The 21,711-nt window shown below is 37.9% G+C and overlaps 1 protein-coding gene across 21 annotated transcripts in view; it reads left to right on the top strand.

The window, feature by feature from the left end:
* The window catches only part of NUMB (NUMB, endocytic adaptor protein), a 90,571-nt gene that overhangs the window by 37,307 nt on the left and 31,553 nt on the right, over window positions 1–21,711 (top strand). For 12 of the 21 annotated variants that reach the window (XM_027642395.1, XM_027642388.1, XM_027642394.1 and 9 more), the window contains exons 1-2: window positions 13,294–13,414; window positions 18,525–18,668. In XM_027642395.1, the coding sequence (XP_027498196.1) occupies window positions 18,543–18,668 (126 nt within the window). In that variant the 5' untranslated portion in view covers window positions 13,294–13,414; window positions 18,525–18,542. Of the gene's footprint in view, window positions 1–8,637; window positions 8,761–13,293; window positions 13,423–14,456; window positions 14,527–18,522; window positions 18,669–21,711 lie in introns of those variants that run through there. The other 9 variants (XM_027642377.1, XM_027642382.1, XM_027642378.1 and 6 more) reach the window with 5 other exon arrangements.

The raw sequence follows: 21,711 nt of genomic DNA, 5'->3' as shown, positions 1-21,711 counted from the left end.
TATTATGATTGTAGGAGTCTGTTAGAAAATGTTTGCTTTGGAGTCAGGTTTCTCAGAACTGATTGTAGGTGCTACCAAACCTGTGCAAACCCAGGCAGCTGAAGATGGCTTTGGTTTGTGTGCACTGCCGTGTCTCATGGATCCAAGTTAGGTACCCTGCATGTAGCCTTTATTTTGAGACCAGGTCCATTTGGTATAGGTTTCCCAGAAGTGTTTCAGTGTACCTGACCCAGGATGAAGGCTGTCCAGGCCCTTCCTGTTGTGTCTCACGTCTGTATACCTAATGTGAGGGGACGTGGGTGGTGAAGAGAATTTGCAGGGAGTGTCTCAGGGCAGCCTGTCCAGCAAAGCCTGTGTCACAGCCACATTCTTGCCTTGCGTTCTCGCTCTTGCAGAGCTTTACCTTTGCATGCTCTGAATTTTGGAGAACTGTGTCATCTGGATTTATTTGCTGTAGTGTAACTGGCCAAGTCTGTGTGGGTAGTAATCTATGGACTCCTTAAAACAACAGACTTTTTTTTTTCAAATGGTAAGTAAAGTACTATGGGAACCATCAGTTTAATTCTGTAGGTAGAAGTGAATGTTTTGTAGTTTTCAAATCCTGGATGAACTGGATTCAAATTACTGAAGGAGGTATTTGTTAGCCCTTCTGTTTGAATTAGGTACAACAGGGTGCTCTCAGTCAGTTCTGCTTTCTTTGACCAGTTGTGTGATGTGTTTATTCCCTGAACTAAGCTTGTGAACGTCCCCATCATTTCTTAAAAACTGAATACCGCATCTTTCTATCTTAAAACTTTGTGAGTTTTAAAATTTGAGAGATTCTATGAAAGATTATAAATTAATTGTGAGGCATCCTCAGGAAGTTTACTCCTTTTTTAAATGTGTATCCTGATGTAGCTGAGAATATCGTGTAGAAGTGCTTTTCTAGTTCTCTGAACTCATCTCTACCTAAACCTTTTACTTTAGTTAGATCTTTACCTAGTACTTCTAATTGTATGCAGGGTGAGAATCTTTGACTGCTTATAGTACATTTAGAAAAGGTTACTAGTTGCTGGTATGTTGAAACAGTTTGAACATTTGAAATTTATTAAATATACACTGGGGTTTTTTCCATTGTATTTAGTAGATACTTTTAAATGTTTCTTTGTTTTGAAGATTTGAGCCTTGCTCGAATTCGCTTTTAGACATCACCCTCATTAAGCTGATCCATAATGCTAATAATATTCAGACTTCTACTCAAAATCTATTTCTTCTGTGATGCCTGTCAATAATTCGCCACTGTAAAAGCTGGATAAGATGTCACTTAGCAATAGCTGTGCCAATGATGAAGTAATTTCTTTTTATTCATGTTTTAGTCCTTATGGACATAATCCATAGTCAGTAATACTGACACACACTGTCTGCTCCCATAATCTCTGAGTAACTATATCTACAAAAACCACATTGTTTCTTTTTGTTCCCATTCCCAAAATCATTGTAGGAAAGAGAATTAGTGTCAGAAGACTCGGTTCTGATTTTGCACCAGGGTGAGCATGGATTAACTTTGCATGATGGTCATCAACCTGGGATGCTTAGATTTCACAGAGGTGTTCAGTCATGCCTCTTGCTGGTGCCTTGCTATTCCCTTGGTACTTTCCCGAGTCTCCCTTCAAGCAGAAGGGGAGCTCTACTGAGAGCTTCATGTGCTGTAGCTATTTTAATTTTACCGACATAATGTGATATTATTATCCAGCAGGAAATGTAGCTTCCTACTGTGAAGTCAAGACTATCCAATATTTTAGGAATGCTTTCTAACCTTCTTTCCAGCATCAGGGAGATTAGTGTGTCAAATAGCCCTGTCCTGTACTATCCCCACCCCTCTACCCCTTCAGGAAAAAAATTTACAAACTTGCTTTAGATGTCCTGACTTGTGAAATGTAAGATAATTTTTATTCTATTCAGATATTAATTGTTTCTTAAGTCCAGGGTGGCTTCTAGAAGAGGGCTGTAACAATACTGAAATTTTAAAACTCCTTCTTCGAGAAAAGACACTTAACTACAGAGAACATTTTGAAAAGTAAAAATATTCTTAGTAGAACAACCCTCTCCCCAAAATGAAACAAACAACCAAAAAAAAAAGATTCAAGTAAGAGCAATTTAACTGCAAAAACTGGAGCAGATCATCTATGTTTATCTATGAATATGATCCTATGTGTGGGCAGATTTTAGGTATATTCTGTGAAGTTAATTTACATGTTAATTCAAAACTTTGGGGATTTTTTTTTTGCCTTATTAATTAATAAGGAAGGATGGAATTTACCACTTGATCAGGAATTATAGAAGTTCATTTTAATAAAGCATGTATTCACTCTGAGTGTGTTGTCAAGTCTGTAACCTGTATTTTTTTTTTTTCACTGCAGAAGCAGGCTAGAAATGAGGCAGAACAACTGCAAGTCTTACAGCCCCTCTCTGAGACAGAAAACATGGAAATACCTCTTGCTGTAGAGTTTTGTTTGCAGTGCAAAACTGGAGCCTCTAGGGAGGATGCTGATGCTCCTTAGCCTGACAGTGTGACAAACACTTCATCCTTATGTCCTGTGCTACCAGATAATATGTTTTTTTTCACACATATTTTACTTGTTTTATCTAGAAAAGAGAAATTTAATAACAGAGTTGTATGCATTGGTATGTAGTAGACAAGGGGAATTTGTAGCCCAAACCTCTGATTTTTTTCCACAGCCTTGTTTCTTGATTGCTCTCTTTTTGTGAGAGTTCAGAACATGCAGGCCGTATGCCTTAAAGTAGGGCATTTCCTGAATCTCTTCTTATTCCTTAATTTTGTATTGCTGAAACTTTGCGTGTAATTAGTATTTGGATCTCCTACATATGCTTGCAATCTCCTCCTGTATCTACAGAACTAGATATTTATAGCAAATCCAACTAAATGTATTATTCCAGTGGTGAGAAACTGACTCAGTGCACATTGTGATTCTTCCTGCGCCTACGTCGGTGACCAACTGTTGAGTTTTGGCATGCATTGCATTCCTGGGTGTGGTTGTAGGACAATCCAAGATAACCTCAGTTGGCTTTGTTACAGCAGCTCATTGCATTTCAGAAGTTCATGTTGGAGGCTATCAAAGCATTTAATTCCAGACTCTGAAGTTATTCTGTCACCTTCAGCTTTAGTTCTATTTTGTAAGATTTGAGGGAGAGAGAAGTTATATGACTAATAAGAAAGGCCTGGTGTAGTTCACAAACTCAATACATATTGAATACATACATTTTTAAAATACTGAGTCATGGGAATAAAAATTTCTGTAGTTGTGGTGGCTTGTCAGTTTTAGGGTTTGCAATCCTGGGTATACTGAATTTCATCCTATTCTTTCTGCTATAGTTTCATGGTTAAGGAGGTTTCATCTTGTAACACTAGTAAGTCTGCTTCCAGTCAGGATGGCTGCAGTGTTTAATCTTGAGAAGCTTCTAAAAAGCAAGTTAATGGACCAAGACAGGGCTGACCCTCGAATTAAGCTTGACTACAGAAGAATCAAGTACAGTAAAGAAAATGAGGACTGAACATGGAAAAACCCACAGTAGCTGTCAGACATGATGTATGGACTGCAACCCCCTCTTGTGACAAGGAACTTCCAATAGGCAACGTGAATATGAGTGTACTGGAAACTGTTGTCACTTAATAACGTTGGCATTGCTCAAACTCAAGACTTGGAAAGGCCGAGGGAGTTTTGTCGGCTTGTGTAGTCAGACACCGTGTACTTTATAAAAATGTTTCTGTATAATCCCTATATAAACAATGCTGGTGGTGAACTTCCAGTGGTTTCACAACAGAGAGAGGTGAGAAAGAAGAACCTGATTTTTGCCAGTGTGGCCCCTTTCTTTGTAGAGTATTTTCTTATAGACTGTGAGGGAACAATAAGAATATAAGAATTCTAAATTTGTTAAAATACTTCATCTCTCCTTAATAAAAAAGGAGTGATTAAACTAGGCTGCCCTTAGAAATGATTGTGTTATTACTTTTGCAACTTGATAGATTTCATTGAAGAAGCCTTAGTTATTGAAAATATTGAGTATGGTAACTGAAGAACATGCTATTGCATTGATAATTGATCTTTTTGGGTGATATTTATGAGTTTATCAACTTTGCCTGACCACTGCAAAATATCAGTTGGGTGTTACTCTTAAATGTACTTAGTGTGAACTTTGAGGAAGGGTGGTTTGTGGCTTCCAACAGTACTTTTTGAGGCGTGTGATTCAAATGCCTGTAGACACTTGATTAATTTTACTGTCATGAGACTAAGTTGGCCAGAGAAACATATGTAATAGCTACTTGGCTTTTTTTTCTCCTAGTTTATATAAGTTCTGTGATGTCGCCCTTTCTGAGTAGGAATCCAGCTTCTAAAGTCTCACTCTTGGCAAAGCTGTGTATTTATGTATGTATTCAGAAGGGAAGGGTTTGTATAAATGCATCTCTATCTACAGTGGTTAAACTATGGATGTTGAAAGAAACCTCTTCTAGCGGATGAGGAGTTGTGTAGTTCTTGTGTGAGAACTCTCTCCTTTTCCAAAAAATAATACCAGCAGAGGAGACCACTGCCTTTATGTCATGCTAGCAGTTTGTTTGGTGTGATGTGTGCAGCTCCAGAAAGCTGTAGGTAAGGTGCTGCTGTGTAGGTGATATCAGGGGGTGAAGTTTGAGCTGGGAAGATAGAGAACAAACCATAAGCAGAGTAGATGGACAGCTCTGTAATAAAGATAATTCCATTGTACCCTAGTAGATGATCAGCCTTTGGAATTAAATCTGACCTTTAAGAAGTAATGTGAAGTACTTAACACTCAGCAAGTGCTAGAAAATGTAAGTAGGGAGACCCAACGCATTCTGATGTAGGCAGCCTTTGGTTTGGTAGTGCTTTGTTGATATATTTTTGAAGACACTAGTTGCCATCAGTTAACCAGGAGTGAAGATTACTAAAGCTACTGGAAGAGTGGTGCGGTTTGAGTGGACTTCCTAAGTTCTGCCATGTGGACTGATATTTTCTGGCCAAGTGAAACGTATGACTTTGATAATGTCAAAGGGACATAAGCAGGGGTTATGGTCAAGATCTACTCTTGTGGAATTTGCCAGCAAGAAGGAATTATGACAATTCCTTCAGAAATCTGATTTTCCTAGAGTGGAATAAGCTCACTTTCTACCTCAATTCAGTACCTGTGTCACCAACTCACTATTTGTATGCCTTCCTTATAAGTTCTGTTTCTGTGAATGTAGTAAATAAGGTGAAGGTTAATGTACGTAGAGGAATTGTAATTAAGGAATGTATAACTGATTCGCTCTGAAGAAAGGTGGTGTTGTCTCCTACATAATTTTTGACATTCTAAATTGTGTTATCCACATTGTCAATGTCATATATGCTGCCTGTTGTGTAAGGGAAAACTACACATTGTGTAAGGATTTACTTTTTAAAAGTTTTCTGGACTGTCCTTTTCACTGAGTCCCTGTCATGCCTGCCCTGCTGCTGGGTGCCAGCTGTTACATTGCAGGCGTTTTTAGACTGCCTTCCTCTTCATCCTGTCTTCTGCTGCCAAGCTCTGTTGCCCCCCCCAGGAGGCAGCTGTCTTTTGTGAAGGTAAGGTGATGTTCTCTCTACCAAGACGGCTACACAAGGCACATTATTTCATCTGTCAACCTGGGCAGCAAGAGCAGCACAATTTCCTACTTGCCTGGACTGTAGAGCTCATACTGCTTCTGTGTCAAGCTCATCCATAACAGGAGTGAAATTTGTTGCTTGCCACTGTGCTGTGTCTGGTTTTTGAGGAGTGACTGGTAGCAGTGTGCTTTGCTGTAGATGTAGAAAGGCTGCCAATGGGTGCAGGATTTCAGGGTTCTTGGGCGATATTTCTGTCTGTGCTGAGCTTGAAGCTTCATTGATTGCTCTGATGGACATGAGAATGAAAACAATTTTTCCTTATTTCCTGTTTGACTTTTCTTGGTCCTTTGCCAAGCAATTTAAAGTTGGAAAGATGACAGCTAGTCTATGATTCAAGAGGCTATTACAGCTGTGTGGTTTTCCAGCATGTGTTACTTATGGGCAGTGCACTTTTTGGAACTCTCTGCCACCGAACTGTATGTGTTGCAGTACATCATTGTAGCTGCTTTACTGTAGTCAACAACATTTCATTTAGAAAGGTGAGAGACATCTGTGGATTTCACAGATCCAGCCTAGCTGAGGTCATTCAGTCAGACTGGTGTGTTCATGAGGACTGCTGGCAGCACTGGAGCTGCTGAATTGCCACTGTTTTTGGCAGCCCTGCCTGTGCTCCTGAGTACTGACTCCTGGGCAGCCTGATCTCCCTCTGGGAGAACATGACCTGCTATGTAGCTGTGGGATATGTTTAACTTTCTGAAGGAGATGGAAGCATGATCCCATGTGTGATACACAGCATCCTACTTTGCTTAACATCAAGAAAGGAGTGAGAAAGGTAATTTCTATATCAATAAGAAAACGACTTATATCTGTAGTTCAGAGTGATATTAATATTGGACTTTATTCCTGAGTTTGAACAGCTGTGACAAAAAAGCCAAATGCTCAGTTTGTTCGAATAATGAATATCTTTGTCTTTTTTTCCATGTCTCAGCTGGCCCCTTATTCTAAATAAAGTTAATAGATGCTCAATTGCAGCACAATATGCAATATTTCTGTAGCTCTTAGCAGTCCTAGCTGATGAAATGTGCTTTACTGATGGCTTGAGATATTTCTGGGTTAATTCAGCAGATATTGCTTTTGTAATAAAAGGCACTTTTTCATGCTCTTTTGCTGTTTTTCTTAAATGTACCATTTATTTACAGATCAGGGCTAAAATAAATGAAGTAGTTTAGAATCAGTTAGGTGGCAGAACTGTTCATAGCAATGGTGAAACAGGAGTTTTGTGAATGTGTTTGGGATTTTGGTATTCATGGAAATAGGTGAAAGTCTTAGCTCTTTGTATAGATAAACTGGGACCCTGAAAGGCAACACTAACATTTTGAGACGCACGTCTAAACTTTGTCTTTTGAATTGGTCAACTATTAAAGTGCAGTTGGATAAACTTCATCTCAGTAATAGGTGTTCTGTATCTTATTACACTAAGAACACTTTTGATGTTAATTTCTAGATTCTGCAGACAATTTCAGTGGAATGCACATTCTGGCCTTTTCTTAACATTGATTTTGAGACATGATACAACTTGTGAAGAAAACACACATTCAAAGGCTCATTCTGGCTTTTAATGCGTGTTTGTTTTTTTGTAGCAGAAGGTCTGTGCTGATCTTGAAAGAGATAATAAAACCTGTATGCTAACAGTTGAAATTCATGGGTAAGAGAAAGCTTACCCAGGAAAAAGTTGAATTAAGATCCCAGTATTTTATCACGAGGAAAGTGGTAGAGTGAGACTGAATCCATTATACCCTAAGCCAAAGACTTGGCTTGTGTTTTGAACTACCATAGATTTAATTTTGACTAGGGGATAAAATGCTGATGTGAGTGCTTGCAGTGTATTTGGTAGGTAAAGCAGTTCTACAAGTTTGGAGCAGTCTGTCTCAGGTAGTGAAATGAGATTTTACCCCACCCTGGAATGTTATATTGGACTAACTGGTTTAAATATTGCTTATAGGCTGAAATTAAGACTTCATTGTGGTCTTGGAAAACCAAATATGTTGACTTGATTGTTAGAGAATTGAACATATTGCTTCCATTTTTTGATTAATGTTTTGATTAAAAAAAAATCATTATCATGAAGGAATTTTGTAATGATTAATTTGATTTTAGTTGAAAAGGTTAGAAACTATCTCTTTGGATGCTTACAGAGTTATTTAGTTAGAAAAGTATATTTTCATTGTTAGGTATACTTAAAGTGGGTTTGTATAACTGAGCTGTGTTTTCTCTTCACTGAGTTTAATGGGAGTATAAATAACCAGTTCGGAGTGGGACCCCTGGATTTATAGATGTCTCAAGCTTTTATGTGATAATTCTCACCGAGCATGTAATTGTGGATTCATAATACATTACTGCTGATTACCAAAAATGTGTTACTAATTTTAGTGATCATCATGAAATCTGGTAATTTCTGTGAAAGGAAATGTCTCAGAGATTACTATCAGTGTTTAAAAAACAGTGCCTGTGAGATTTAGTAGCAATAGCAGTTAAATTCCTATCTCCTGTCTCCATAAAGACCAACGTTGTGAGGATTACTATCCTCACAAGCAAAAGACTTTAAGTACCAAGTGATAGGGAGAGGGGAGGGAAGTATGCATCTGTTTATAACAGTTAGTGTTAAAAATGTGACTTGGAGTTCTTCCAAAAAATCCAAAACCTTAAATGCAGTATGATTGATTTGTCTTTTTATGCCATAATTTTTTTTGACCAGTAAAATCTACCACCCAAATCCTCCCCAGTTCCACTGAGGAAAATCCAACCTTGACTGGAGTTGTTGCAAATTGGTATAATGATGTAATAATTCCAGATTGTGGCATTGTTCTTTAAAAGAAACACTTGAAATAATCTAAAAATTCATTGTCTTTTTAGGTGCAGGGAGAAAAGGATATAAGTTCTCAGATGAAACCTTTTATAGCCCCTATTGGACTTGACCTTATCATCTCTCTCTTTTTTTCAGCCCATAGCTTCATATTTTTTATAACCATGGAATCAAGGTTATAGTTTCAAGCGAGAAGGATTTTGAGAGAGGGATTTTTAAGAAAACTATTATTGCAGAACCTGAGGGGAAAAAAACCAAAACGTAAGTCACCAAGTCATTGTATTCTTGCTGTTGTTGTATGAACTTCATGTTCTGATAACTGATTCTACCATACTTGGGTTTGGGGATTTTTTTTGCACAAAATTACACAGATCAGGATTTTATTAAGGTAAATGCTTATAAAACATATTTCTTCAGTTATGTTGCTATATGTAATTTTCAAAATCACTAAGTGTGCCACAAAAGTTGTGCTTGGATCTTGAGGCTTTCCAATAAGCAGACACAGGAACCATTAGGCATGAAATGAGGTTTTACTTATGTCTAATCATAAGGAATGCTAGTTGTCTATATACAAAATTGTACCAGAAAGCTGGAATTGTGTTAGAATACCCTATTTAGAGACCTCTCATAGGGACTATGGTAACAGATTCCTTAGATGTTGTGTGAATTCTTCTGTGGGTGATGAAACATGTGGCTTGTATTAGCATCCTAGAGAGGGTGCAAAATATTTTTTTAAGGTATTTAACTGGTGAGGGAATTCAGAAAACATTGCATCCTGTGTGCCTAAAAGAATTAATAGCTTATATCTGTCTGGCTTTGTTAAGCTAGCTTCTGATTTGATTATGTTTGTGTAAAAGGGATTTGGGAAATAATCATGCTAGTTCCTTGTAATATTTTGTGAAGAGTTATTATGAGAAAAGAGTTATGGAAAACTCAAAACTTGCACTGGACAGGTGTACAAATGTTAATTTTAATTCCTAATATAATAAATAAGATTTGTGTGAAGAAAAATTTATGTTCTTACAAGTCAACCATAGTTGCTATGGTGGACACAAGAGTGGGTTCTGTTAGAAGATTCTGCCCATGTTTATGTGAACTTTTTGTGTTGTTAGGCTTAATAAAGGACGATCAAATGATTTTCTGATGTTCTGACAGCCAGAAAAAGTTGCTGCATCCTTCCTCTAGGCTCATTTTTATGAACAAAACGTACCATTTCCCACAAAAGCATGTTGCAAAGCCTTCAGAATTTCACTTTGAGTTATAAATTAATATTAAAATGCCTTTTGTGACACTCACCCTTCTTCTCTGCATTGGCTGCAGTGACAATTTAGTGTGAACAAGCTGAGGAAAATGCACAGATAAAAGGACCTTAATTATATTTTTCTAACTGTTGGAGGATGGGAGCGATTGAAGTGTCTTGGACTGCCATGGAACAGCTGCCAGGCAGTGACTGACTGAAGTGCTTGGGCCCACTGCAGTAATGGTATAACAAGGAGTTATCTGTCATTCTGTGAATGACAAACTTTGTGGTAGTTTAGGCTAACTTTCATTTTGTAATTGATTGACTAGTGCACGCATGGGTTGTTGCCACAGTAATTCAAATTTCGTGAGCTATCTGGAATATACGAATTCATTTCATTTGAATGTCTTGAGCTATAGAAACTTCTCCTTCTGTGGGTTTGGGAAAGGGAGATCCTTGCCACCTGTGGTGAGCCAGCTCTTGGTGGTCCAGACGTAGCTGTGAGCTAACAACTCTGCTGTCGTGCTGTGACAGCTGTGACATGGGGGTTTGGGCAGCTGAATTGGCTGTGAAGGGAAACCGGCTTGTGAGTTGTACTGGTTCACAACAAAGGCTCCATAGCACAGTAATTCTCTTGATACAGTGTTGGATCCCAAGGAAGAATAGAAGGTTAAGGCAGACATGAAGTAAGACTTCCCAGCTGGTGAGATTGGACTGGGTGATTTCCTGAATGGAAGGCTGCACCTCCACTATAGCCTTTGGAAGTTTTGATCAAATAATTAAACTCTGTGTGTGTGTTTTTTATTCCCTTTTTATTTTTAGTTTGTAACATTTCCCAGAGCTAGGAATTGTGCAAGTTAATTCTGTATCATGAGGAAATATCCTTTTATTGAAACCTGAGCTGCTGGAGAATTCTATTGTTTTTTGTTGTTTCTACAACATAAGAATTGGAAAATTGTAATTTAATTTTCTAACATGTGTGATACTATAGTTTTTCTGTCTTTCCCCACTAGCAAATTGCTTTTCTGAGGTGAAGACTTTTGGTGTATCTAATATGTCCTTGAACAGAAGGTGTTGATATAGTCCTTGCTATCCTTGTTACCTTCCTGTGCCTCTCAGGTCTTGAATTTGGGTGATCAAGGGACATGTTTTTCTACTCTTTCAGCCCTTTTTGTACTTTTTTTAATATCTAATTTCATTTCAAAATTCAGCATATATTTGTAAGGATACCTTTTAAACTGAGATATTTGTGTCTGAAAACCATTGAATTGTCTGATATGTATCTGCCCTTAATGTAAATGATTCACTTGGAAATGATGTGCCTTGATTATTTAAAATTCTTCACATGTGTGCAGATGAGCTGCAAAGCAAAATGACTTGAACATCTTTCCACAAGGCATGGCTAGTGTTTCATTGCTAAACATTTACTTATTTTCAGTTATTATAGATAATATAGTTCAGTTAGCTTTGTATCACATAAAGTGTTTAAGAGACCTGCTTTACACTGGTGACTGACAGTCTGCAGGGTATTTTTAGGGTGAACCTACAAAACAGGAGGATTACTGCCTTATATATCTGCACTTAAACCTCTTAGCATATTCTATAGGACCGTAGTCAGAGCTTGTAGTTGCTGTGGTGTCCGATGAATTGGTACATTTGCTTTAGAATAGTTATTGATGGAGATAATGAATCTTGCTTGCTTTCATTTGCTGAACTTTGGTCTGTGAGAGGCAAATTATTTCTCTTACAACTGCTGGAATGAGCACTGCATATCTTTAGGAATAACTTCTACCTTGCAATGATCAAACTTGTATTTTTGTGAGAGTTTAAGAGTCTGAGTGTTTGCTGTGGTGGTATTTCTGTTACATAACATTGTGGAATACTGAGTACTGTATTTAATTGATGCAGTCTGGGGCTATTTATGTTTGAAAAGTCTAGCTTATTTTACAAAATCCTAGAGGATAGGGCCTCTAGTAGCTGAATGTTTTAGCCCCACAGTTGTTAACAGTGTATTGCAGTACAGCTCATTATTTCATTTCCTGGTATTTCATAAGCTGTCTGCAATTTTTGTTTAACTCTGGCTTTTGCCAGTAAGATGTTGCTGTCATAACATTGTTTTTTCCTCTCCTTCCACCCTCATCCATGGTACAAATAGACTTGTTAAAGTGCTCTGGAAACAGCTGTGGTGTGCTCTCATGATACCTTAGCTCAGGTATGAGACAGCAAGATATGTGATGGGTTTGAGAGGATGGTTAGTACCTCACAGCTTATGGTGACAATGCATCACAATTTCTAAAAATGCTGTCAGAGACATAATTGTCACAGCTCTGACCTCCTTGGTGTTATATAAATATTTTGAGGTTTCAATTTCTGTTGTGTTTTCAAAGTATGATCTAAATATTACTTTCACTGCTGGAAGGTGAGTTTTCTACATCTGGTATATTTGTTTCAGTAGTCTTTTAATTATGTATCCAATACTTTGTTTATCTCCAAAAGGAAAATCCCCTTAATTTGAATTCTAAATAATAATGATAACAACAACAAAATGTATTTATTCGCTCAACAAATGAAGAAATGCTTCACCTTTATGCATATTTTGATGTCTTAGAATGCTTACTTGTAGTGTTGTATTAGATCATAATTGGGTAATGAAAGGGTAAATGGGTTGGAAAGCCATGTGGTGAATAATGTGGTTAGTCATACTGGATTGTGAAAGCAGGACTGTTAACGTTTTAGTGAGCATGCTCATATGGTTACATGCCTTCATTTGCTTCAGTGTGACAGTGCTGGATTTAATTAGATTTTATGGGATCTAAACTTACAAAAAGGCTCAAAGTTCTGCATTCAAAATCTGACACATGAGGTGACCTTTTCTTCCTTAGAAGATAAGGGTACTCTGTGTTCTTGTGCTGGTGAATAATTGCAGAGAAGCTGTTGCAGGGCAATTGCAGCAAGTTTTGGCTAACCTTTGCAGTAGGCTTGGAGAGATAGGACATTACATGTTTTTGTACTGTGTAAGTGGGAGAGGAGGGGAGGCCGTTTGTTTAGCAGCAATGCTTAAAAAGGATTTTTCAGAAAAGTAAAACTCCATTCTGGCAGCTTCATAATAGACAGGGACAGACTATTTACCTTGGCAGCAATCGACTTGCTTTCCTAGCCTGCCTCTTTGTTGTAAATGAAATGTTCTTACATTGTCGTCTTAAATTTAGGGATTCGAACTGTACATCAGAAAGCAAAATAGATCTAAGTGTTTTGAACTGCTTCTTTCTTATTTGTGCTTGTACTGCAGGTAGGCCTGCCAACCCCAAATATCATCCCAAGAAAATGACCTGAAACAAGCATATTTCCTTGCTGATGTCCTAGTGTCCTGGTTATAGCCAAGATCTACAATAACATTGAAGTGTCAGCAGAGAACTGACTTTTATAGGAAAAAGAAATGTGGAATAATCCTCTGGAATACAGAAGCATGGGCTGTGTGCATTTCCTGATGCAGACCCTTATGGATTTTGTAATAAGATTCAAATTTTGATAATGCTCAAAAGATAGCTGTTAACCATTAGCCTGTGAGCAGGTGTGACCAGGTTGTACTTGCACAACAACTCAGAGTCACTGAGTTTTCTAAGGATACAGGTCTTCACAGCCATGTGGAGGAATGTTTTCTGAAGTGCTTTCCTGGTAAGGAGGTTAGGTAAACACGTTTTTTTCAATGAAATTAAGATAATTTGCATGACTTCTTAGGTCTGAAGTATCAGGTAGCTTTGGCAGGAAAAATGCATCTTGATTCAGAAACCTTTGATGTCAAGAAATGCCTGGTATTTGTTATGCAAAATCCACATTAGAGATGGATGATCTTGCTCTAGGTTTCAGGCTCTTTTTGGCTTGTTCCTTCATCAGTGTTAGGTGCATTTCACTGGGGAAGAGCACATAGAAGCTGATAGTTGTGCATTTGCTTATACTTCACCTGTGTGTGTCCAGCAGGCAATAAAGGTGTGAATGAGGCTTCTTTGTTGTTTTTTTTTTTTTTTAATTACTTAATCTGATAGTAACATGTTAATTGAATTAGTTTTATGATGGAGGTTTGTAAATTTTAGAATGATCCCTATAACACATTGTTCTTAAAACTATATTTCCCTGCTCTTTGAAATGCATACTTCTAGGAATTTGATGCAAGTGTCTACTACTGCTGGTGGTTCAGGCTTGCAAGAGGACTTTGTACTATAAATCAGGAGGATGGAACTCCGGGGGTGGGGAAAGTGGGGAGGTGGGTGTTCCCTCCTGTCCCCAGGTACTCTGTATTTGTTGCAGGCAGAGGGTACTTTGCCCTTATTTGACCCATGACTTTCTTTTTTCTAAATTAGTAAAGTAAATAGGAAGCAGTATTAAATTCTGAAAGAAAACAAAAGTAATCCCAAACCCTTTGAATGTTTGTTAAAAAACTGGCTGAAGACTAAATACTAGTTTCTGTCCTTTTCCATTGCAAACAGAAAAGATAACAGATAACTGAATGCAGATTAAATAACCTTTGTGAAGGCTAGAGTTCAGAAGAAAGATTAAAAAATGGGTTTGTGCTGTTTCTTTGTCCTCAGTGTTGAAACTGTAAGTGGTTGCTTGGGGTGAAATATGTAGTATGCCCTGGCTTAAAATCTAAGCACTTAAATTTATGGACACAATTCAGGTACTCATATTGTCCTTCTGCCCTGCAGATTCTATAGCTTGGATCCCCTTGTAGCTGCAACTGCTATAGAAAAAACATTCATGCATAATCTAAATGAACAGCTTACCTAAAGTTAAGGGGAAACATGGGTAAACTGTTACAAGGTAAGCTGAGCTCCAAATTTGCATCATCATCAGCTTTCACCTGATCTAACTTCAGTTAATATGAAAGTTTACCCATCTCTCATTGAAGGGTAAATTGCTGGCTTGTGCTTACTGAAGGGTAAAAGTGAACACACTTGTACAGCAGAGCAGCTAGCAAGACATGAATTAACATGCTGGTTTATCTTGCAGTAATTTGTTCTGCAGCCATAACCTGACGATGCATAAGCCAATGAAGCCAAGGGTGCTTCAACATGCATTTTTATCCATGACGATGTTGTTTCTGTCTCTGTTTCTGACAACTCTGCCCCTGAGCTGTCAGTGGACTGATACAGGCGTAAATGGTAGCTTTTCTGCTGGTCAAAAGAATAATAGTGCTAAAGCTCTCCTTAAATTGGCTTAGGAGTTCTGTTTCCAAAATATAACAATTTGCATAAAAATAAATGGCAACAGAAATTTTAAAACTCACTTGTCTTTCTGATGCCTTTTGTAGGTGCTTGTATGGTGCTTTGGGAACTGGTCTAATGTTCAGTCTCATATTGTAATCTCTTGGATTGCAAAAGTGATGAAGGTCTTCATGTTGTGTAGGTGGTTTTGTTTTGGGTTTTTTCTCCAGTGGACATGAGCATTCAAATATTGAGCCATTCTGCAGTAAGGTGCCTGTTAGATATAACCTTGAAATGTACCAGGACCCAAAGTGGCTCTGTTTCCTCTTTTCTCCAGAAGATCTCAGTGCTTTCAGTCTTTGTTAGCAGTTTGTCTCTGATGTAATGTTATGTTTTGTGATTTAATTAGATTTTGAGTTCCCTGTCTTGGCTTCTCACCAGGTTTATCTTCAAATACTGTTTTTCCATTGTCGTCTCACTCTCTGGGTCCAAGCTGGATTTGTAAAAGTGAAAAGGAAATAGTAGTTTTGGTGGTTTGATTTGTTTCTTCTTGGGTGATTTTAAAATACTTTTAATCAGAGGACAAAACCAAGTTGCTAAATATAAAAATGTCAGAGAAAGATAACTTTCATCTTACATAATCCCAAAACAGTATAGAACTTTGTACAATATCAGTGATGCTGTCTGTTTAGTAGAAAATATCCTGATAGCCTGTTGCAGCCTAGGCTGGTGTCTGTTGTGTTAGCAAGCATGCTATGCTTGTATGGAAATGCAAAGAATTCAAGTAGAAAACTCTCACTCATCTTTCTTTAGAGCACAGGGGTTTTGAGCTCCAGACAAAATTCGTAAAAATTTCAGCTCTTAAATTGTAGCAAGTCATGTGCTTCTCTCCTAAATCCTCAAATACTCAGCCTCTGTGAGTTGTTCTGCTTAACACTTTCCCATCAGATGACAGTTCTAGCTATATGGGGCAGACATGCATGTTATCAGCAAATTAGGTGTTTGTAGGACAGACTGCTTTGCAGCCTGCTCATAAGTCTTTGCATTTCAGAAAACTCAGGTGTGGGCATTGGAGAGAGCTCACTGGTTGCCTGACCAGAAATTAATTTTGCAATTTATCAGCGTTTCTATCAAATAGAATAAGCTATTTTTCAATTGCTTGTTGCCAGTGTGACCTCAAAATTAGAACATGTAGGAAAATGGGTTTGTTTTTCATTGAAAAGGAAATACTTTGGGCAAAATGCCACTTCAGCTTCTCATAGAAAGTGTAGTTGAGGAACTCCTATTCTCATCCTCCCCCGTGGATTGAGATTCCTGGTCAGAATAAATGACTGATAAGGCAACAGTCTCATGGGCAAAAGCAATGCCCAGGAGGGAGAAGTCCTACAGAATGCTCACATAAGCAAATGTTATGATAAGACAATTAGACTGCGGTTTTTCACAAGTGTTGCAGTGGCTGTTGTGCTGTTTTCAGTTCTTGTTTCATTGTTCACTGAAGTTTTCTAGGCTCAGAGTTACCTTGAAATTTGAAACTGGCACATTAGTCTTACTGCATCTGACTGTATTGGTTTAAGGGTCTGTTACCCCTTTTGGCAGAATGGAGTATCCGTGCCCGTTTCTCACTCTCGGAGTGCCGGGTCAGGCAGCTGGGCTGTGGGCCGTGCACTGGCCACACTCCTGTGCTCTTCACTGAAGCAGCTGGAGCAGCAGTTTTGCTCATCATGCTGTGGCACTGCCAGTCTGCAGCAGGGGCAAGAGTGTGTGTCTGTCCTTGTGAGCTGCAGGACGTGTATAATGTGTTCTGTTTCCTTTAGATTGAGTGGTGCCTAGACTCCTCCATCTGCAGTTTGTAGAGCAAAATACATAACTATATCGCTATAATGCCTCTCTAAGCCTTAATGGAGAATAAATCCTTGCAACTCCTCTTAAAACTTAGAGAATTGGCTTTGCATGTTCAAAGATTTTAAAATGGCTCTTGGCTTGTAAAATAAAGAAACCATGTTTATAGAGGAGTGTTGTGGTTTAGCCCCAGATGGCGACTAAGCCTCACACAACTGCTTGCTCATTTGCCATGATGGGATGGGGGAGAGAATCAGAAGAGCAAAAGTGAGAAAAAGTTGAGATAAAGGCAGTTTAATAGGTAAAACAAAAGCTTAAAAAAAAGGCAAGCAAAGAGAAAAAAGAATTCATTCACTGCTTCCCGTGGGCAGGCCAGGTATTCAGAGATCCCCAGGAAAGCAGGGCTCCATCACATGTAATGGTTACTTGGGAAGACAAACACCATTGCTCCAAACATCCTTGCTTCCTTCTTTCTTCCCCCAACTTTTACATGTCGAGCATGATGCCATATGGTATGGAATATCCCTGTGGTCAGCTGGAGTCAGCTGTCCCAGCTGTGTCCCCTCACAACTTTTTGTGCCCTGCAGCCCATTCAATGGTAGGGTGGGGTGAGAAGCAGAAAAGACCTTGATTCAGTATAAACACTCTTTAGCAACAACTAAAACATCAGTGTGTTATCAACATTATTCTCAGCCTAAATCCAAAACACAGCACTGTACCAGCTACTAGGAAGAAAATTAACTCTGTCTCAGCTGAAAGCAGGAGAGAGCTGCTGCTTCAGCTTGTTCAGTGGTAAGAAATGTGCATGGTTTTTATTTTGCACATATGTTCTAACCTCTGAATCTGCCTAAGTAAATTCAAGAAAATATTTTAGGTTACTAGTAATGTCAGGCATTTTGTGGCTATGAAGGAATGAAACACTTCTTTATAATTAGATAATTTTGACTGAGAATCCTTGAGCAACTTCCTATCCCTGCCCTTACACTGAATATTGAGTCTTTTTATTAGTAGTAATTTCTCCAATAGTGTCTTGGCTAATTGTAGTTTGAATCCAATTAGGATGAGCATGTCTGAAGCATAGACTGGCTTGTTATATAGAAATTGATACATAAGAGAATAGTGTATAAAAAGCTTTGAATTCTAGGCTTTGGAAGTGTGGTTACAGAACTGTTTTCCCCTTTTAAAGAAGTTCATTTCTCATTTAAATGTGAGAACTTCTACCAGTAGGCTAAGCAAGGGCTGGACTCTTCCTCTCAGTAAAAGCATGAAACTATCTCTCAAAGAACAGCAGAAGCACCTAATTTAGGAGCAGTTTTAGACCTATGAATCCTTGCCTTGCATGAGTGCCTTGTAAGCTTGTGCTGCTGTTGTCCTGCTTGGTTGCTTTAGTTAGGTGTTCAAATTTCGGGAGACAGGTTTTCATGCTCATCACTCTTTAGAGTCTCTCCTTCGTCTGTTTTAGGTAATCTTATGCTCCCAGTAATAGTTATTTCTGAGTCTAATGTTTCAGTTGCTGTGGAAAGTTACTTAACAAATAACGTGGATTTGTGTTTTCTGCTTTGAAGTGAATATCTGACTTTTCTCTGAATCATTGTTCAAAATATTCTCCTTTCACAGGTACTTCTGTTCATCTTTGCAAAAGCTCAGATTTTTCACAGGGACATTTGTCATGATAGTGATTGACCCAAAGTGGCTAAATGTGTGTTTGGTACCTATTGGCAGTATTCTTTTTTTTCTTCTTCTAGGACGTGAAAATCTGAGAAATGAACAAATTACGGCAAAGCTTTAGGAGAAAGAAAGATGTCTATGTCCCAGAGGCCAGCAGGCCCCATCAGTGGCAGACTGATGAAGAAGGCGTTCGTACTGGCAAGTGTAGTTTTCCTGTTAAGGTAAGAGTTTCTGCCTTTCTTTTGGGTATCCATGAGGTACTCTTGCTGTGAATTATAATTTGGGGGTTTTTTGGCAAGCATAACCAGCAACATGCTTCGTTACACCCCTGTTTTACAGTCAGCTCTCGTTGCAAAGGATATGGCTTTTTTATTAAAACCAGGTGACTCGTGTAACAAGTGCCTCGGAAAATCAGTGTGAGATATCCTACATTATTATCTAGTTGAAATAAATCAGGTAGCTAGGCAGAGGAATAATACGATATTTGTCTTCCTTTTTCTGGAAGAGTAGAAATGATAGACCTCTTGAACTGTATGGAAAGGTACTCACTCTATGTGGAAAGTGTAGTTGCAGTTACGATTTGACTTGTAAGGTAAGTGGTGGGTTGTGATTGGAAAGCAGTCCTTCCTCTTGATAATTGAAAACATTGTCAAGTAACACCTGGAGTTTTGACCAGTGCATGAGGTTAGAAGCACTTGCTAACTTCTGAGAATGCCTTCTGTGCTACAATTTTGTGTGTGTTTATTTTACAGACTATTAATACACATGAAACTGAAATTACCTTTTTGAATTCTGATAACTTCTTCCAGATTATGAGCGTATTATAAATAGGTATTTTCTTTTCTTTGTCAAATTCTGCTTCCCCCCCTTTTTAAGAAACTGTATTTTAATATTTTAGAATAATATTTAATATTAATACTTAAGAAATACTGCAATAGAAATGAGTATAAAATTTAAGGTGTCTTGTTGCATATATTCCCCTCGTAATCAAAAGCTTTCTCCTAAAGGTGCACTAATACCAGATCTACAATAAATTGGAAGCAGATGACACTTGGGGAAAGCTAATGGATTAAATATGTATGTACAAGGAACACGGTCTATGGTTCTGATGCCTAAGGACCTTTTATTAATTTTTATCTTTATTATGCTTAAAGTAATTCTGTCTGATAGTTAAACATGTGATGTTGCTAGGTGGAACTCTTGAAACTGACTGTTTCATATTTTTGTGAAGCTGTGGGTTTGTGCAGATATATGGTAAGTTTGAAGTAACTTTCACACTAGGTTATGCTCTGTTGTAGTTGCTTTTACATATACTCAGGTGTGTACAACATTTCTCGTATGTTGTGATTGCTTGCTTATTTGTCTTTGTCTTGTGTTATTTTTCTGCTAAAAGGAAGGAACTGTAATTTAGTACTAAACAGAGATGGTGTTTTGCCAAAACTTTGAAATTAACTGCTCTGTGGAGGCTCAAACTTAGATTAAGGTTTAACGCAGTCTAGGAGAGAAAAAAGTTGTGAGTTTGAGGATGGTTATTTTTTCATAATATAGGCATTATACAGGGTGAAAAGCAACATGCTCAGTTTCTAGGCATTAAGTTTTATTCAAACTTTTTCAATCCTTTACTGAACACAAAGGGTGTGAACCGCTGCTCGCTGTTTAAAGACTGACTTTTTTTTTAAACTCTCAGTCAGGACTTGCACTTCTAATGACAAATGCTTCCTGTATTAAATAAAGGATTCATCTATTCTGGGCACATGTACCCAAAGTCAAAAAAAGGTTTTGAGCTATTCTGTGCTGAAAAGGCATAGAAATGAATGAATCTTTGCATCCTGTCATCATAATGGGGACTTATTTATACTTATTAGTCCACTTTTAACTGGAATTCACTGAATTAATTTAATTTGTTCTTTGGAAAAAATACTCTAAACTGAACACATCTCTACATACGTTTCTTGGTTTGGTCAGAATGGTAAACTATTAATATTTAAAGAATTTGCAATTAGATGAAAACTTAAATTCAGAACAATTTGATATTAAGAGGCGTTATACCTTATTTGATTAACATTTATCATCCAAAATACTGTACCTTGCTATGGACAAAGTGGAAATTTTTATTAGGCTTGAGAGGCAAAGTGGGTGTTAACTGGTGTTTAATGGATACAGACAGGAAGTATGCCATTGTGAGTGAACGAGATAAACCAGATGTAGAGTCATTGGTTTAGTGGGTGGCACTATATTTTGCTCACAGAAAGAATAGAACTTTGTCCTATTGAAGAAGAGTATCCTGTTACGTTGTTCTTGGGTATTTTTTTGAAATTCATACATTCCAGGAAAAGTATGCCATCTGCTATGTCCTTAAATGTCTGATGGGGTGACTTTTCTTCCTCATGCTCCTCAATGAAGCAGGATAAATTGAGATATTTTGGGGAAAATGGTTAATGAATAAGAGTGCATTCAAATCTGAAAGATGGTGAAAATGCCTTAGTTTTCCTCAAGTTCCTCAGTGGGAATTCCAGAGTGGTCTATTGCCTGTAATGTAGCTGCTCAACCACAGTTTAATAGTTGCTGGGTGGTGTAAGTCTGTCCTTATTCATTATGAACTGCCTTGCCCACTCCCTAAAAATCATCATCTATAAGTCTTTAGAGCTCAAAGTGTAACTGAGTGGCAAGACCAGAGTCTGGCTTTTGCAGGGATTATGAAAATTTTACCTGTGCTCAGTGAAGACCTGAGAATTGTTAATAAATATTCTGCAACTGTCTGTAAGGTTTTCTGTTTGAAAGTAAAGTACATGAAACTAATGTAGTAGTGGCCATGCTTGTTTCTCCTAATGCTGCTATTTTATTTAGGTAAGACTAATATTCTCTTCTTTTTTTTTTTATTTTTTTCCTCGAGAGAGAGGAGACTTGTGCAAGTGTTAGGGAACATTCGCTCTCAGTTTCTCTTGTAAAAGAAAAAGACCAAGATATATGTCACTCTCTTAAGTTGGTTTGTGTTTTAACTTCTTGCTTTTGGGCATTTATGTTTTGCCGAGAACTGGGATGTTTGCAGAGTGCTAGCGCAGATTTATCCTTTTCTAGACATTACAGAACACGTGGAAGCACTTTGAAAGTCATGTTGCAAATAGGATTTCATCCTGCCTCCAGGCTTCACTCCATTAGTGTTGGACAGGGTCTCCACTAGCTTTGAGGATGCTGTACTGCAAGCACATTTAATGTTATTGAAAGGTTTTCTATGTTGGCATGGTTCTTGAAGCTCTTCCTGTG

Source organism: Corapipo altera, unplaced genomic scaffold (assembly GCF_003945725.1).
Source record: "Corapipo altera isolate COAL_440 unplaced genomic scaffold, ASM394572v1 23b, whole genome shotgun sequence".
NCBI classification, from domain to species: Eukaryota; Metazoa; Chordata; class Aves; order Passeriformes; family Pipridae; genus Corapipo; species Corapipo altera.
Note: the sequence above shows the minus strand (reverse complement) of the source record. Positions and strands in the feature narration are given on the sequence as shown.